This window comes from Taurulus bubalis (assembly GCF_910589615.1).
Source record: "Taurulus bubalis genome assembly, chromosome: 10".
Classification (NCBI taxonomy): domain Eukaryota; kingdom Metazoa; phylum Chordata; class Actinopteri; order Perciformes; family Cottidae; genus Taurulus; species Taurulus bubalis.
The window spans coordinates 23,915,188-23,932,839 of record NC_136598.1 but is presented as its reverse complement, the minus strand read 5'-3'; the positions used below and the strand labels follow the sequence as shown (position 1 = coordinate 23,932,839).

At 44.0% G+C, this 17,652-nt stretch overlaps 2 protein-coding genes across 2 annotated transcripts; both read right to left on the bottom strand.

Annotated features, from left to right (window-relative positions):
• Positions 1-2,010: 2,010 nt before the first annotated feature.
• Positions 2,011-10,907, bottom strand: rinl (Ras and Rab interactor-like; the record flags this gene model as incomplete). The annotated part of the gene is made up of 10 exons (XM_079224913.1): positions 2,011-2,934; positions 3,606-3,737; positions 3,828-4,145; positions 4,224-4,889; positions 5,353-5,563; positions 6,115-6,197; positions 6,272-6,360; positions 6,555-6,627; positions 7,231-7,324; positions 10,734-10,907. 10 exons carry the CDS (start codon positions 10,905-10,907, stop codon positions 2,531-2,533), a joined length of 2,244 nt encoding a protein of 747 aa, XP_079081039.1. The 3' UTR covers positions 2,011-2,530.
• A 1,118-nt stretch (positions 10,908-12,025) lies between these two features.
• On the bottom strand, positions 12,026-17,234 carry sirt2 (sirtuin 2 (silent mating type information regulation 2, homolog) 2). Its single transcript, XM_079224749.1, has 16 exons — positions 17,099-17,234; positions 16,895-16,956; positions 16,522-16,570; positions 16,134-16,244; positions 15,967-16,008; positions 15,747-15,853; positions 15,393-15,449; positions 15,235-15,303; positions 15,022-15,151; positions 14,879-14,938; positions 14,722-14,777; positions 14,568-14,644; positions 14,307-14,358; positions 14,150-14,217; positions 13,490-13,556; positions 12,026-12,810 (listed from the first exon to the last, which is right to left on the bottom strand). The coding sequence occupies exons 1-16, from the start codon at positions 17,112-17,114 to the stop codon at positions 12,670-12,672; spliced, it is 1,164 nt and encodes a 387-aa protein (XP_079080875.1). The 5' UTR covers positions 17,115-17,234; the 3' UTR covers positions 12,026-12,669.
• Positions 17,235-17,652: the final 418 nt, after the last annotated feature.

Genomic DNA, 17,652 nt, shown 5'->3' with positions numbered 1-17,652 from the left:
CAATACGGCTTTATAACAAGTCACCGCTTGCTAGTTCCTCCGTGAATTAGTTCATCACTGTACCATATATATTTTGCATTTTGCACAATCTGTTTATCTAATTTATTTACTTAATTAATGAATACACTCTTCAGCTGTAAATATAAATATATTTCATTCCAGTTAGTTGTATTCTATTCTATTGTATATATTTAAATATATACATATATATATATATATATATATATATATATATATATATATATATATATATATATATATATATATATTACTTTATTTTAATTTGTATATATCTCTCATCCCTGTTGCTTCTTTATATATTTGATCTTTTATCTTGTGTGTTTGTTTTTCAAGTGGTAAGGCGCTACTGATGACGACAAAAAAAATTCCACTTGGGGATAAATAAAGTATATATATATATATATTCATTCATTCATTCATTCACATAAATAAATAAAAAGAACGACGTAATATCGCTATAATAGGAAATTGTATACAGAAAATTTCAAGAATGCAAACTAATACTCTGGTATAAAAGATGAAATGGCAAATTGCACTAAACTAAAATATTGCTAATTTACATCCTAAACTCCTATTTATTTCTCACTGTTTGCAGCTCCTTAGCTTTTACTTTACCTTTAGTTCCTTTCTAGTTTACCAACTGTCACTTCATTTCTACAAGCGTTTCCACTTCAGTCACAACTTTAGTTGTTCGACTCCTCCATGTTTGATCTTCTGCCGTCTCTTCAACCTCTACCTTTAAACAACTTCAGTTGCTTTCAGTAAACCTCGACTGTTTATCTTCTCCCCACCATGCAAACTGTGTCAATGCAACACATTTAATTAAAAAAATAATTACAAATCAAGTCGAAAAGAAAAGGGACAAAGAAAAGAGCAGGCAATTTAAAAAAAGGTCAAACATTCAAAAGTAAAACAATAGCCATGCCATTCCACTCCTTTACAGTACATGTTATTACTTTAAGTGTTGAACTTCAAATACTTCAACAACTCTCAGGGCTTCCGCTTCCACATTATTCAACTTCATTGCTTTGACTTCGACGGTCACTTCCGACCACTTCTCCTCCTTAAAATTCTTTACTGTCATTTCAGATTTTATCAGCGGCGACTTAAGGAACCTTTAAGTGTCTCAACCTCTCGTTCAACTCCTTTTAATGTTCAACTGTTGTCCATCAATGTTCATCTCAAGTCCTTTCAGCTTCATCTTTATCTTCTACGCTCAGCCCTTTTGGTGCCTTGACGTCAACACCCACTTCATCTACGACACTTGCCACTTCAACTCTATTCTGACAACCGTAAAACCACAATAAATGCTAGTAATCTTCAGCAACGTATGGGTAAGGAAGATTTAACATATTCTTTGTCTATTTATCATATCCACAAAGCACACATGCAGTACGCAGAAACCTTATTCCATGAATTAAAAATCAAACCTGTGACTATTCTGCTAACTGTAAATGCAACATAAACAAACTGTACATCTCACAGGAGGTGTAATGCTGCCCCCTAGTGGTCCAAAGAAGCGACAGATGTGTTCGTGTTTAGTTTCCTGTTTAGTGAGCTCAGCTTTGTCAAGTCCTGATATATATGTGACATATATACATACATAAATGAAAGGCAAAGAGCTCCACTTTTAAGCATTCATGACTCACATATGACATCATGTGAGCAAACAGCAGATCCAGAAGCACATTAGTAATCATTTGGTGTCTTGTTTCTGTCCCTCTGATGAATGTCACTCCGATATTAACTCTCTGTTTGGTCTCCATCAACTCCTCATGGGAACTATCTGGACCTGTAGCTGCTAAACGTTCAGCTCCAGATGCTTTTTTTGGGGTTGATGAGAGTTAAAGGGAACCTGTGTGCTTTGTTTGCTCATTTAACAACCACTTAATGACCTTCTGCAATAATAATAACAATACATGAGACACAGCTGCTGCTAGAAATGGAATTAAGAGTTTAATGTTGCACATTTATTACTTTCATGTTAGTATTTACAATTCAAAAATGACATTAGTTTCAGGAGAGCATATAAAAAAATTAAAAAAAAACAACTCACGCTGCACTGTACAAAATTGAATAGCCTCCAAACATTTAACTTTACTCTGTTCCCATATAAATATAATAATAATACTTTGATATAAACTCTTCTCTTCTTTACAATAAAACTATGACTTCAAGGTGCTTCCGACCCGTACGGTCCATTAAAATGGAGCGGTGCCCACTTGGGACCGCTTTGTCCCGACTTATAGGCAGAGTGACAGGATGTTTGCTTCCTTAAATTCTCCGTGTGAAAGATTGTCTCCCGAAGAGGACAAATATATAAAGTACTTAGGAAAGAAAAACAAGCTTTAACTAATACTTCAGATTTATCTTAAGGCCCCTGGAAGGAATCCCGACCGAAATTCCCTAAATCAGCTGACGCCGGCGTGTTAACGACATTAATAAAAAGCTTTCTTTGGGTTTGACCCACTGAGAAACCATTTCACTCTACTTCTTCTCTCCATTACGATCATCTGTGATCCTCTTCTCCTTCCGTGCATAGAGTCTGTCCATCTTCCTCGCTCCTCACTCCGTCTGACGCCTGCGACCCCGACTGCCCTCTGCCCGGCTCCTCCCTCAGCGGCTGCAGAGCCTCTGCGCCGCTCTCCGTCACAGACTCGTCTTCTTTCCCACTTTCCTCTTGGCCCTCGGCGTCCGTCTCAGAGTTCTGCGACCCCTTGTCCCGGCACGCCTGCCTGCGGATGGTCCGCCGGTTCCGGCTGCGCCGCGACTGGTCGCAGTGCAGCGTCCGCCTGCGATGCCACTGGTTGAGGGACTGTTGGGCTTCGACACTGAGCTGGCGGGCGGCCAGCCGGGGCCGGAAGCTGCTGATGTAGTAAAGAGAGGCGTACAGGGTCGTCAGGTAGTAGCCACCTGTTGATACGGGGGATGCAGAAAGGGAGACGCTCTGTGACTTGTGATGGTTATTAAACAGCATCTAAATCCTTAAAATCACAGCTGGGGATGAAACCAATCGTGAAGTTTAGGGCGTAAAGTCCTTCTGCAATTTAGCAAAAACACATGCAAGAAGCAACATGGACGTACAGTCATGCTTGTTGATGTTGTCGATGTCACCCAGGTTCACATAATAGCCCGTTTTACTATTTACAGCCTGATTCTCGAGGTGCAACAACAACTTGAATGCAAAACATCCAGCAGATGTTGCATTGTCACCAGGTTTCCTGTCATCACGCGTCAATGCGCTCTCATTGGCTGTTGCTCCCTGACAGACTCCCAAAATCAGGGCTAAAGCCGTGGAGTGTCTGTTTGCTTATCTAGAAAACGTGGGTGTGACTTTGTTTTATCCATACAGAGATAAATATGTGTGCTTTTGGAGTTGGGAAACATCTGATTATGCAAACCGAGCTGACGGTACAAGCATCTTTTGTAATATTTTGCTGGAATTTAGTCACAACTCATTTCCACGTGAGAAGGTTTGCAAACGGTTTTCATTTAGCGATGTGTAAACCTCCACTTTCATTATAACCAGGCTAAGTTTGAACGTAGGAAGTCACAGCCTGCAGTGTGTTTTGTGTCTGCCTCACCTTCTCCCTGCAGCTGCGTGGGGTCCAGCAGCTCCATCATGTAGTCTGTGTCCAGGTGCAAGGTGACCACGTCACTGCGGAGCAGCACCCACGTGAGGCAGGGCAGGAAGTCATCCGCTCCGAACGCTTTAGCTGCAGGAGAGGAGAATTTAAAGGGGACTTAACGGACAAATAAAAAGACAGCAACAAATAAATAAACTTATTTTTCAAACAGCTGTCTACCTGAGCTGGCATTAGTGCTCATGCTGTGATAGATGATCTTGCAGACTTTGAGCAGGATGTGGACCTTCTTGTTTGGGGAGTAGGCCTCATGAATGCTCGTCCACTTCTGCTGGATCCGCTCCAGGGTGGCGGCGTCGGGAACTCCGACTCCCGCCGACCCGCCCAGCTCCTCCACGCCTTTCTTTTCCAGCACACGCATGTTGTTCTGGAGGCGCTCGAAGCTGCGGTCATTAGTCCGGGACACATGAATGCAGGAGTAGAGGTGTTCGGAGACGGGCTTCAAGGCCACCTTGTGGAGGGAAAGCTCCACCAGGGAGTCTGCAGGAGGGGCGAGCGGTACACTTAAAAACTGTTCTGTCAGCACTTAATTGAAATGTACATTTTCAGCTCACTCACCGATCTCCAGGTCATTCATGTCAGTGATGCTGTCCAACAATGCCTGGATTTCTTGGTAGTCCAACAGCGTCTCCTTTAGCGACGAGAGCGATGACCTCACCTCCTGTAAGAACTCTGACCCGGTGACCCCGACGGGATCGGCCCCTTTCCTCAGCACCATGTCCACAAATCCTCTCGTGGCCTCGGCAAACGCCGCACCTCTCCGCTCGCTCAGCTCTTGCACGCGATTGAAGAGTCTCTTCTTCTGACTCACCAGCCCGCCGAGGGCCTGGCCCACCACGGAGAGCCGGTGGATGACCTTGTCGGCCAGCCGCTGCGTGCACGGGTGGTGCAGGGGGGGGCTCGCCATTTGGGAGTCCGACTCTTCCTCGATGCTGCTGATGGACAGCGAGTCGAGCTCCAGCGACGGCGGGTGGAGCAAGGAAGACCTGGGCGGAGGCAGCCAGACGCCGTCCTCGATCCAGGACACCCGGTGAGGGGACTGAGGCACCGGGCTGCCATGGGTCTGCAGCTCAAACACTGTGTTTGAGCTTCCGGGGGTGGAGGGAGTAGATGGAGGACGGCTGCCCGTGCTCGCTCTGCTGGGCCTCCGGAGAACCACTCCTTCTGGAGCGGCTGGTGTTGACGGGGTTGGTGGTGAATCAGCAGACATGGCTCTGGTGAGACCTGGAACACATGGATGAACAAACACCAGGTTGGCCTTAAAGGTGTTTAAAGGGTCAGTTCAGACAGATTGTTCCACTTTACAACAGTAGATTTAGCCATAGAGACAGTTTTAAACTGCTTAGGTTTTGATATATCCATCTCTTAAGGTTGTCCTGAATAAATAGTCCCTAATCAAGAAATAATTAGATAGATAGTGCATATGTTTACACTGGCGTTTGGTTAAATACTATGGTCTGCTTTTTATCTGTTTTTATTCATTTATTTGTTTTACTGTGTTTTTTATTGCACCATATTTTAAATGTGTATTTAACTGTTGTAATGTTTCTTGTCCCCCCGTTATGGTCAATTTGGTTTAATTGATGCGTCTATCGACTCCTGTACAGCACTTTGTGACCGTTGTCTGCGATAAGTGCATTATAAATAAACTTTACATCTCTCGTTTGCATGCTAAACAAGTCCTCACCAGAGCTCTGCATGTCGGCAGCGGCGGGTTCCTGATCCAACGAGATGGTTCGTTTGCTCTGCAGCCCGGACCCCGCCCACGCTCGGGTGGTGCTGAAGCGGCGCTCCCGCCTGAAGTTTGGCTGCACGGTCCGGCGGGTCAGCCAATCGTCTCCGTGTTCGTGAAGGTAGAGCGGATTGATGATGCACAGGGCCCCGTTGGTGGAAGTCAGCTAAGGAAACACACAAAGTGAAGAGATAGGACGCTTCCTGTGACACACCGATCACCTGAAATAGGCTTTCCAACCTCTTCTTTAAGGCGGTATTAACTGATTTTCTGCCCACTTGGGGGCAGCGGAACGAGCTGTAAGCGCAACAATGAAATATAATCACTTAAAGAAGTTGATATCGCTAAGGAGTTAGGAAACAGATGCCAACTACGCATCCAGTCGTCGTCTCTCTCGTCACCTGGTGAGTGCAAGTCCAGCCTTCACTCCGTTTTGGGTCTCCACCAACTCAGAGTAATCCGTCTCTTTAGCTGCTAAATGCTGCACCATGCAGACGAGAGGCAAAGCTAGTCGCTAGCTAGTTGGTGACTGCAAAGCTAATACCCATAATGATTTGATTATGTCTAGCATTGATTTAAACACATTGATTACTGCAGCTTTACATGCTGCATGGCTCGCAAACACAAGGAAATAAGGAAGTCGTTAGAAGCCCTTGTTATGTTACACACACACACACACACACACACACACACACACACACACAGTACAGTGTATACCTGTATGGAGCACATTACGTCGCCTGGCTCCCTCTGGGTCATTTCTTCAGCGGGCTGGTCCGCCGGCGTGCAGAGCCAAGTATCTGCATTAGGAAGGTGGTATGAATGAGACAGTTCTTTCTGGTTTGGTGTTTCTAAGAGAGGACATGCGACTCACTGGGTTCCAGTTCAGAGAGACGGTCTTTGGTGTTCTCCGTCACACTGTAGATCCAGCGAGGGATGGAAAGACAGACAGACAACACGTCCCTGACACACGGGAAGAGACGCCGGGGATTCAATTAAACACCATATTACTTTTCAGAGAGACGAGAAAACACAAAGATATTCAGAGATATGTTTGGTGCCGCATTAATGCGATTGTGAGTAAAACGTGAGAGAAGCCCAAGTTCAAGCGCACACAATAAACTTAAATAAAAAGCGGTGACGCAGCAGGTTCTTACCTGGTCAGAGAGTAGAAGAGCACCAGCTGAGCCAAGTCAGAGAACGACAGCCGAGACTCGGACAGCTGGAAGACTGACACGAGATACAGATAAAGAGGAGGCAGTTAGTGTCATTTCTGTCGAAAAATACTTTCCTGGAAACACACCGACGCTTTAAACAGGAAGGATGAGAAGGGGGAGGGTTCTAAAGATAAGCAAAAGTGTCCATTTCAATTATATCTTCCACATCAGCCGTTAAGTCTTATTTTCTGGCTTATGGCGCGTGGTTTCAGATGCCGAGCAGCCGGTTTCGGCGGTCACTTTTGTCTCTCCGGCCTGTGATTTGAAGCGACACCGCGTTGCATCTGCAGAGCGGCACAACGCAGCACTGACAGCAGCTCAGTTTGAGGAACCAGTATTTGCATTTAGAGAGCCTGTCTGATGAGGTAACCGCTCACCTGTTCTCACGCTCGCGTGTCAGGTTCACACACTTAAGCTCAACAGCAGGGAAAGCAGAATTGCACAACTTGTGTGACGTTGCCGGGTCTAAACTGTCAGTTTAAGCTGATTTAGTGATTCAGAAAGAAACTACTAAAAGTCACACGTTCATGGAGATTTTTTTGGGACTGGATGACACAAACACAGACACACACAAAAAGAGAGAAAGTAGTACGCATTGCCATACTTTTGTCCATACCTGTGCCTGTGCTTTTGATGCTGTAATCAACGACTGCTCCATTCTGTCCTCCAGCAGACACACACAGCAGGTTGGAGTGCACAACCAGGAAACTCTGGAGGGAAACACACACACACACACACACACACACACGCACAGTGACTCATTTCAGTATTTAGTCGTGGCGGAAGCTGGCCGGGCAGGTTTATTTAAATTTGAAATGCTCACATGAGGTGGTGACAGACAGCAGGATGGATTCGTGTGCGGTAAAGACTCGTCAGTGTTTTTATGACCGGATGGATTTCGTCATGGTGACCAAACTGACAGTGAAGGTAACAGTAACTTCCCCGGTCTTCATGCAGTAAGTGACCAGGGGTTTCAAACTCGCCATATTTGGTCGGGTAATGCACTTTTTTGGAAGCACATATCTGTGAGAAACCTTTCTCCACTATGACCTTTAATAAATGCAAGTACAGGTCCAGGCTTAGTGATGCCCATCGTGAAGCTGTACTCAGAGTTTCACTGTGACCTGGATCAGGGTTTCTACTGTGACCTGGATCAGGGTTTCTATACTGTGACCTGGATCAGGGTTTCTACTGTGACCTGGATCAGGGTTTCTATACTGTGACCTGGATCAGGGTTTCTACTGTGACCTGGATCAGGGTTTCTATACTGTGACCTGGATCAGGGTTTCTACTGTGACCTGGATCAGGGTTTCTATACTGTGACCTGGATTAGGGTTTCTATACGGTGACCTGGATCAGGGTTTCACTGTGACCTGGATCAGGGTTTCTATACTGTGACCTGGATCAGGGTTTCACTGTGACCTGGATCAGGGTTTCACTGTGACCTGGATCAGGGTTTCACTGTGACCTGGATCAGGGTTTCTATACTGTGACCTGGATCAGGGTTTCACTGTGACCTGGATCAGGGTTTCACTGTGACCTGGATTAGGGTTTCTATACTGTGACCTGGATCAGGGTCAATGTGGCTCAGCTGTGTGAGCAGAAGCGCTGCCAGGTGTCTGGCAAGAAATAGAATAAAGTACAAATGTATTCAGGTTTTGCAATTGTTGGTTCGGTGCAGTTTCAATAAGTTATTTAAAAAAATATATTTGCACTATTAAAAACTATTATAAAAATGTATAGAATCTGCTGGTTGCCTTTTTTATGACGAAAATATGTTATGAATGTAAAAAAAATAATTGCGCTTTCTGTGTGGCCCTCCGATGAGATCACAATACCAGCGGTGGCCCCAAGCCAAATTGAGTTTGAGACCCCTGCTCATGACAGCTACATCTAATAAAAACCAGGTGACACAGCCGAGAGCTTTCCAGTAAGTCGACCGCGACTGAAGCTGAAGCTCTTCCTGGTTCAGGCTTGTTCTGTCCACATTACTGATAAGCATCTTTATAGCATCACATAACTGTCATGGCTGGTTTCAGCGAGGAGATGAGCAGTGCAGCAAAAACCTTTTCAGCCATGCAATTTTCTTTTTTAATTTGCACGTGTTTATGACCAAATAACTGCAAAACTAGTATTGTTTTCCTCAGTTTTAAGTGGTATTTAGCCCTAATTAGCTAAAGTTAGCATTCTAGCTCATTACACACGCAAAAAATGTGTTTCATTTTTGTCTTCTTGCTTTCAGAATCTGAAACTTCCTCTGAATGTCTCTATTTTAGTAATAATTTGCAACGATGCCTCACATATTTTGGAATTAAAGGCACTATAAAAAACGTATTTCCCCCCAATCATCTTCTTGCTATAAATAATGAGGGTGTCACGTGAACCAACTGTTTTTTTACAAGTTGGGAAAGTTTTGGTTATTTCCCACAAAATAGTTAAAATTCTTTCTTTCTGTTGTCTCGTCACTGGCTTGAAGTGGGCAGGGCTCGCTTAGAAAAAGGGACACGTCGGTGATGTTGATGCACCAATCAGAGTTCAGCAACATTTGAATCAAGGTGGCGAGTCAGTGAGAACCACGCAGTCCTGATGGAAGAGGAGCTGAGTTTTGGGACTTTAACTTTATTGTCATTGCACATACAAGTACTGTGACAACGAACTGTAGTTTGCATCTGTCCAGAGTGCAAAAGAGAAGCAGTTACGGTGCTGTTAACTACTTGTTTTTATTCCTAATATATCATTTTCTATTCTACTTAAAGACATTAAACTTGTCTTTAACTGCGTAGACGTTCTTTTTGTCTGATCGCATTGAACTTAATGCAAACACATAAATAACTTTGGGTAAAATAAAGCAACAGTCAGGTGGTTACAACACCACAACTGAATTCAGCGGTGTTCTCAAATACACACACACACACACACACACACAGGAAGTGGCTGTGAGTGTGCACAGAAATAGAAGTTCACTGCAAGTCGTCGCAACACTTTGAGCACAAGCACATGACCGGCAGCAGAGATGAGACGAGCAATTACTGCGTTAAATCATAACGGCAAAATGTAGTCGCTCACACAGGAAGAAGAAGAAGAAGAAGAACTGGAAACCAATCAAGCAGAAATTAACTTTTTCCTTTCAGCATTTCGGGGGGAAAAAAATCAGCCGGTTTACAACCAACATGTAAATTTGTTTCCGCGGTAAAAGCATCCTCTCCTTCCTCCATGACCGCTCATACTCACAGGTCAATGCCTTTTGCTGCTTCCAGTTAGACGTTTGCATTTGTGGCAGTTTATTTGCATTCCACTCTATCAAACATGCCGCTTCACTCCTTTTTTTTCTGACCCACTCACATTCTCCGTTTGCTGCAGATGTATCAGTTTTGCAATTTGTCATTTCCTGGAGATGCGCAACATTTTTTAAACTCAACACTACTTCTGCATTCCAAAAAAAACACACAAAGAGGTCATTGTGTTATGAGGTGTCACGGAGAAAAAGGGAACTACTTTCGCGTGGCAGAGATGGGCACAGACCGGCTTTAGGATGCTTCTGTTGTGACACCACGTTTCGGGGAAGCTGCGTAGTTTCATGAAACACTTGATGAGCAGCAAACTAAGCGAGAGCTTCTGAGAGGAGGGGAATTAGGTTGTGCACACATGATGGGAACAGTGGGAGGACATGCAAAGAGATGGGGGAAGACTGTAGAAAGAGAAGAAATGGAGCTAAGAGGGACACAAAAAAGATTACGCTTCTCCAAAAATGAGACAGTTGAGCAAGACGAGAAGAATATAAGTAAGAAATGTATTCTTTTATCTCTCGTGTTGTACGATGAGTCAGATTCAGCACATTTTAAGTCTGCCGATTAGATTTTGGTGACCGTTTAGATTTGTTTCATCCAAAAAAATCCATTGCATTATGATAAAAACATAACCAGCATGGAGGCTTTCCCCCCCCAGAAATAATAAAAACCTGGAGAATTATTCATTATTCCTTTAACATCCCTGGTTAATTTTTTTTTTGAATATCACATTTTAAAACCCTCTCAGATGCAATTCACCCTCACACTGAACACTAAATGTCACATTAAATAATAAAAAGGTGGGACTCTTTGATGGATATCTGCAGCTCACCCCGGCAGGCGTCCCACAGATCGCGGCGTGGGCCCCCTCTCTGTCCCAGGGGGCCGCGGGGCACCAGGCCTCCTGGCAGCCCCTCAGCTGCTGCAGCAGCGTCAGCCGCCTCCTGCTGCTCCTCCACGGGATGGCCGTCGTCCCGTTGACCGAACCGTGGACCGCCCCAGACATGCGGACGCGATTGTGTGCGCGTACAGACGTCTGCATCCACAGAGGATCGCTCTCAACGCTCAAGAAGAGATGGACCTGCAGACGCCTTCATGCCTGAGGAGACAAAGATAAATGTTATGACCTTTTTCTGGTGGTGTTTTATGTAAGATTTGCCTTTTTTGAGCATTCATTTTCAATAATTACACACACTCTCTTGTAAAAAACACAAAAAAGCTTATTGTGGTATGAGAATAGTTGATACTTACATGTGTTAGACTGCCTCAGTTAGTTCATGTGTCTTCTCTCCTCTACGCTATTAGCACATTTCTCTGCATGTTGCAATCGTCTTCCTTTCTGCAAGATGTTGCTTAAGAGCTCCAAAAAAAAGAAAGATAGGAAGCTCACATCCTCAAGAAGGTCCCCGGCGAAATGTGCAGAATATTTTCAGTGTTTTAGAATCCGTCTCCTGCAATGCTGCTGGCATTTAATGAACGTTCAGTTTTCGTGTGAAACTGTTGAGCTGATGTTTCATCACACCTCCTTAACACCGCCCCCCCCTTCAGATCTGCATGTGGTTAACCCGACTCAGAGCAGTGAAAAGACATGAACTCTGAAGAGCTGCATGTGCCCGACCCATCACACAAACTGTTTTATCACAACTCTGAGATCACACATGTTACAGGTTTGATCTGAAATGATGACGACGCTCCATCAGCCAGCGATAGAGAAGCAGGAGATGTGATGGAGAGGGCCGGAGGAGACGCTGAAGGGGGTTTCTGGACGTCCAACAGACTCGCTTCCTCTCGCGGAAACCACATCTGGAGGTGTTGTTTATTGGTCAGAGGTTTCTACGCCTTCCTTCTGCACGCAGCGCTGCCACGCGTTCTGTTTCCTGCACAGTCATGACCAGCATGGCACGGACACCAACTAATAACCTCAAGGGACCTGAAGAATTGTTACTTTTGATGAGGTTACTTTACTTTAGATGCTGAAGAGCAGCATTTTTGTTTCGTTTAAAATCACTGTAGTTTTGCTGGTGGAAAATATCGTCATAGTTTTTCATAATCAAGGGTCCAATGAGGTTTTTTTTAGTCTTTGCTCCTTTTTGACACAGTCTCAACAAACGTTTCTCAGCTTTACAAAGGTCAGATTTATTGCAAGATTCTTGTATTGGTTTCCCTTAGAGCGTACAGATGGTAATGTATTCTTTTTTATGATGCAACAATTCATGCTTTTTATAGACAACCCAAAGTAGTTTCCTATGAAACTACTTAATTACACCTTATTTCAGCAATTCTTGTCTTCTTTTACCATTCTTGTGTTTCTGCAGCAGAATCCACTACAGTCCTGACTGCAAAGTTATGTCTGTTGCTCCATAAGATGAAGATGATATCACTTGCCTCGTAAACATTGCGTTAGCAGAAATGATGGAAATCAGTTTGAATGGGGAGGAAAGAAGGTGGTCAACATGAAAAACACTGTTCATTTAAATCATTTTAAAAGTTCCACGTTACCAAACTATATTTACAACTACCTCAGCTCTCCTGTGAGGAAGTTCACTCTGTGACACGTTTGGGGAAGCAGAATACGGTGCAAATAACTGCTATAATAAACAGAGGCATAAAACATAGAGATGTCCAGAGTGAGAATGTTCAGAAGAATTAAATGTCCGCTAAAAATGAGAGCGTGACACCCGTCGAAGCTTCACTTCCAAACAAAAACCTGTGGTATCATCATCATCCTCATCCTCATCATCCTTTAGGAGAGGGAGCTTTTGGATAAGTCACTCCTCCGCCTCCTCGGGCTCCGCCGGTGCAGCAGAGCTCACTTCGGCTGCAGCTCCTTTGCTCTCGCCGGCCTTCTCTTTGCCGTCCTGGACGTCGATCCTCGCGTGCTCCTGCTTCACCAGCTCCTCCAGCTCCGCCTGGAAGGGGAGGTGGAGGGGGATTTAGCGTGACTAATTGCTTAGCAACCACACAGTGAGAACAAGGAAGTCATTGAATCGAGCGGTTGTTTACCAAGAAGTTGTTGCAGCAGTTGTTGAATATTAAAACACACTAAATACAACGTGCTGATAGGTGGACTTTATAGAACTATTCATTTAATCCTACATGGAGTTGACAAAACTGAGATAGCCGACATATGAGGAAGCTATTGATTTATTTTATGCTTCACAGGAAAACATGTCCCTCTGGAAAGAGGATCAATCCTTAAAATGATCTGTTTTAACAGCAGCAGGAACTTCTCATGTCTACTTTATACAGTGTGGGAGGAGTCGAATAAGAAAACATCGAATGAAGCTTTAACGACACTGTGCATCTGTACGGAAATTCAGTTTGTGGTGGGAGCTGAAAGTAATAAATTAAAATGAGAAGAATGCAATCAGAGAGGAAATGAGAGGCCCAACAACCTAAAAAAAACAGACCCATGCCCTCAAGAATTAGATCAGTAAACACTAATGAGCCTATATTTTAGCATGGGCCTAATCACCTCCTGACTGAAGTGATCACTACGGTCCGAGAATCATCGTTCTGTGACAAATAGCTTGGAAGTACAACCCTTAAATGAGCAGAGGATCTATGACGGGTGATTGCGTAACTTGCCTTCCATCCCAACAGCTCAGCGAGCGCCAGACAGCCGTCATCACACGTGCTGATGTGAGCTACATCTCTGGAGAGAGGAAACAAAGGACACCATGTTAAAACCTGGACACGGCTCCATGCAACTTCTTCATTTGCAGCACTGATGCATATTCCAAAATGACAACACTCCTCTGACTCGACAGTTTCTCGTTGGTATCGTGAATGAGCAGCGATGTTTCAATTTCATGACGACCATCGAGTGATTATTGAGTAAGTGAGGTACCGACTAACTACATCAAATATTAAGCTAAACGATGAGTACAGCAGAAATGTGGTGAAGCACAAACTAAGCGTCTCACTAAATGATTGTCATGGAAGAAACGTTGGCACCCTCTGGTGGTGAGAAAGATAAAGTGCATGTTGTAAGTTTAAACAAATGGGACACAATACATGCACATGTTTAATTTTTCAGATATTACTGATCATTTTGGATCAGTTGATCAATATTTAAAAGCTTTTACATCTCTATTCTTTCTCCTAATTATCGGAACCAGCGTATTTGAATCAGATTCAGCTCAGATGTCAATTTCTGCTGTCAGATGCAAGTTGCAACGGAAAGACAAACAGACACGATGGTAAAACAGTTGCAGAGAAGAAGCAGCCGCAGCATCTGTGTATCACCTGTACGCCTTGTCTGAGTCAAAGTCCATCCCGCCTCCGAAACCCAGCAGCCCAAACAGAGGATCGGCCTGCAGACAGAAACAAACAATGCTGCACAGAGTCCAAGAAATACATCGATGACAGAAAAGAGTGTGGATGAAGGAGTACGGAGGCTCACCTGGCCTGCCTTCTCCATGTTAATGAGCAGACGGGGGCAACCTTTTGAAACCCTAAATGACAAGAGAAACACAGGAGAGAAAAAAAGAATGACTTATATATACACGCATCGACTATAAGTTCAACAAAGTGCAACAAAGAACATATCTGGAATCAAGCTTGAATTGTTCATAAAGCAGGAGAGTTTCTCTGGCAGCCGGACGACACTATCTGTACTGCAGCAGTGTCTGTGGTCAGGATTATGGGTCTAGATCTGCAGTACCTGCCGACGAGACCAGCAAACGGTTGGACCTGCAGCGACGTCCCCATGATGAGGAGGAGATCACAGAGAGGAAAGTCCTGGCGGGTAAAGGAAGAGGGGTTACATCGCGTTCCCTTCAAACATGCTCGCAGAACCACCATCAACGTGTGCTCACCATCTTCATTGAAGTGAAGAACCGGACGGGCAGACTCTCTCCGAAGAAGACGATATCTGGGGGAAGAGGAGCGAGGGACACAGAGATACTGAGATAACTGATGACACAATTATCGAGCAGTCATGTTTGTGGAGTAAAAAGACAAAGATCCACTGACCTGGCTTCACTAAACTGCTGCACTTGTCGCATCGAGGAATGTCTTCAGAAAATATTTTATCTGCGAAGCAAGAGAACGACGTTAAAATCACAACGACTCAACAACCACAGGCTCTCTGAAGACTGACGAAAGTCAAACGGCACCTCTCATCCAGTCCAGGTTGTACTGCTGGCGGCAACTGAAGCTCACGCATTGGGACGTGAAGAACGTCCCGTGAGCTTCAATCAGATCCTCACCCTGGAGCCCGGCCACGCGCTCCAGGGTGTCGATGTTCTGGATGGACAAACGCACATGATCGTCGATGCGAAAGCAGAAAGATTCGATGTACAGTCGGGGAAGAGGAGACTCTTTCTCACCTGTGTGTAGCAGCGTCTCAGGTGCCCCTTGTCCTTCAGCAGCTTCATGAAGTAGTGACAGATAGTCGGCTAAAAAAGATTACAAATTAAACGGAAATCAACCATAAGTCTAACATTTAAGCCTGGATATAAAAATAAATAAAAAGATTGTATTCTACCTTAAACTGTCCTGGGTAAAGCTCCTTAGCTAAGGCAAAGAAAGGCTCTGGATGTTTCTGAGAAAAATAAAAAAGGCACAGATTACATTTTATTGTCACGACAGTGAGGAGTAGAGTAAGCACCGTCTCAAATCATGAAGCAGGAGGCTCTCCAGAAGACTGTACAAGTGTATCCTGTGGAGTGTTTGTGTTTCTGAGTATAGTTTGTGGCATTAAAACCACATCAAAACAAATGACCAAGAGGTTGACTTCTTCGCTAAATCTTTGATCTTAAATATAGATATAATAATAAAGGTTTCAATGTTATTTCTAATCATTTGTCAAAACCGTTCAACAAAGTAATCGTTCACACACCTTAAAGTAATCTATCTGGAAAATGGCCTCTGGGTAAGGCAGGTTATATTTTTGCAAGTTTGCGTACAGGCCAGTTTCCGGTGAGCGGAAATCAGGGATCCCAGCCGCTGTGGGTGGAAATGATGTTGATTAAATATCAAAATAAACAAAACAACGACTACCGAAAGTAGCTTAACACTAAAACATAATTGGTTTGTGCTACTTAAACTGAGACACTCACATGTGGATATTCCTGCTCCAACCATGCAGATGATGTTTTTACCTGCGAGGACGCAGAGATGAATAAATAAACAAGTGCGTCACGATAACCGGCTCGTAAAGCAGTAAACAAACCCACGAAGGTCAGCCATCACGGGACGAGCTGACTTGAAGCAGGCGAAGACTCACATTTGCCGCTCTTTATGTATTGCGCCACTCCGTCCAGGGTTAGTTCATCCAGAACTTTGTCTGGCGAGCCGAGGCCGAGGGTGCTGGAGAAGAGGTTACGCAGGAAGTCCACTGGGAGAAAAAAACACAAGAGCAGAACCAGACGGCGATACAGTCAAGAGTAAACACAACACGATGTATGCAGATACAAATCAATAACAAGAGACAATTATTCATGAATGATACATGAATGTACGCAGTATATCTACAGAATATATGAATGTTGTATGAGACACATCTCATTAAATAACAGTGTAATAATATGCCAGATTAACTGTGAAAGAGAATAACTTTCTATTCAAATTGTTTGCACCACTTCCGCATGTTTCAGATTGTTTTCCCCACTTACTCTCTGTGTTGCCTGCAGCCTCTTCCCCGCTGCTGTCGTCGGACTGATCCTGCAAAAATCATAATTAGAACTGTTTATTACCAAGTACGTTACACATACAATACATTTCACTCGGTGAAAGGTGAGCGGTGCATAACAATAAACTAAAAACCCAACGCAATAAAATGAGACATCAGTTCAAAATTGCAAAATATTAAAATGTACAATAAAAATATGGTAAACAACAAACACATAACTACGTTAAAACAAGTGTATTTAAACACAACACATGACGTTTTAATGGCGTTAAAAGATGACAGATGAAAGGCTGTCTATCCTTCCTGGATCTATCTATATGCGGTATCGCAACAGCTGATAAAATGCGTTTCCTCACCTCTGGTTCAGGCGTAATCTCCTCCTCCCTTTCTTCTTCTTCTTCTTCTTCTTTAGGAAGTTCTACGAAATGACAAAAATAAATCCACGTTAAAACTCAGCAAATGTTTCTCCGCGTAACGCCATGTAGCTAGCTAGCTAACCTAGCCAGCGCCGTGCATTTAATTTTAAAGTTGTGATTTAATTCACAAATCAGTCTTCCTACCCGGTGCATCAGACATCTAAACGTCTACTGAGACCCTTCAACCACGAGGGTCCGAATGACAAGTGTTTTAAATCCCAGATTGTACGAAGTTACGACACCGGCAGCTAGCTAGCTATCTACTACAGCGAGCACTCGGCTGAACCTCCTTGTTGTTGTCCGTCACAAATACGGTCCGTAATCCTCGTGACCCAGTTCCCACGACATAATTTGTTCCTACCGGTGTTGACGTCGCAAAAAAATATATAACTCAGCGAATATTACATGATAATTGACAACACGCAATAGCAATACTACCCAACATGAGGTGGGGAGTGAAATTAGTTCACTAAACAAATTATGTTCACATCAAAACTAGCAAACAAAGCATTACAGATGACACCTCCACGTACTGAAGTATCAGTGACTTCTTCATCCCCGTCCGCTCTCCTCTCCCAGTCTTACTGGTGTCGTCGTCCCAGTGTGGGGTCTGACACCGCTGCAGTACAAGGCTCATACTGGATTATGGGCTTTGGTTTTCATACATAAGCCTCCACTGAGAAGATTAGAACATACAT

What these genes read in the sequence shown, in the direction of transcription:
- sirt2 (XM_079224749.1), bottom strand. An exon ending in GGCTGCAGGCAACACAGAGA is followed by an intron (nt 16,245 to 16,521) that starts GTAAGTGGGGAA and finishes TTTTTCTCCCAG; the next exon opens with TGGACTTCCTGCGTAACCTC. An exon ending in CAACCTGGACTGGATGAGAG is followed by an intron (nt 14,939 to 15,021) that starts GTGCCGTTTGAC and finishes CTTGCTTCGCAG; the next exon opens with ATAAAATATTTTCTGAAGAC.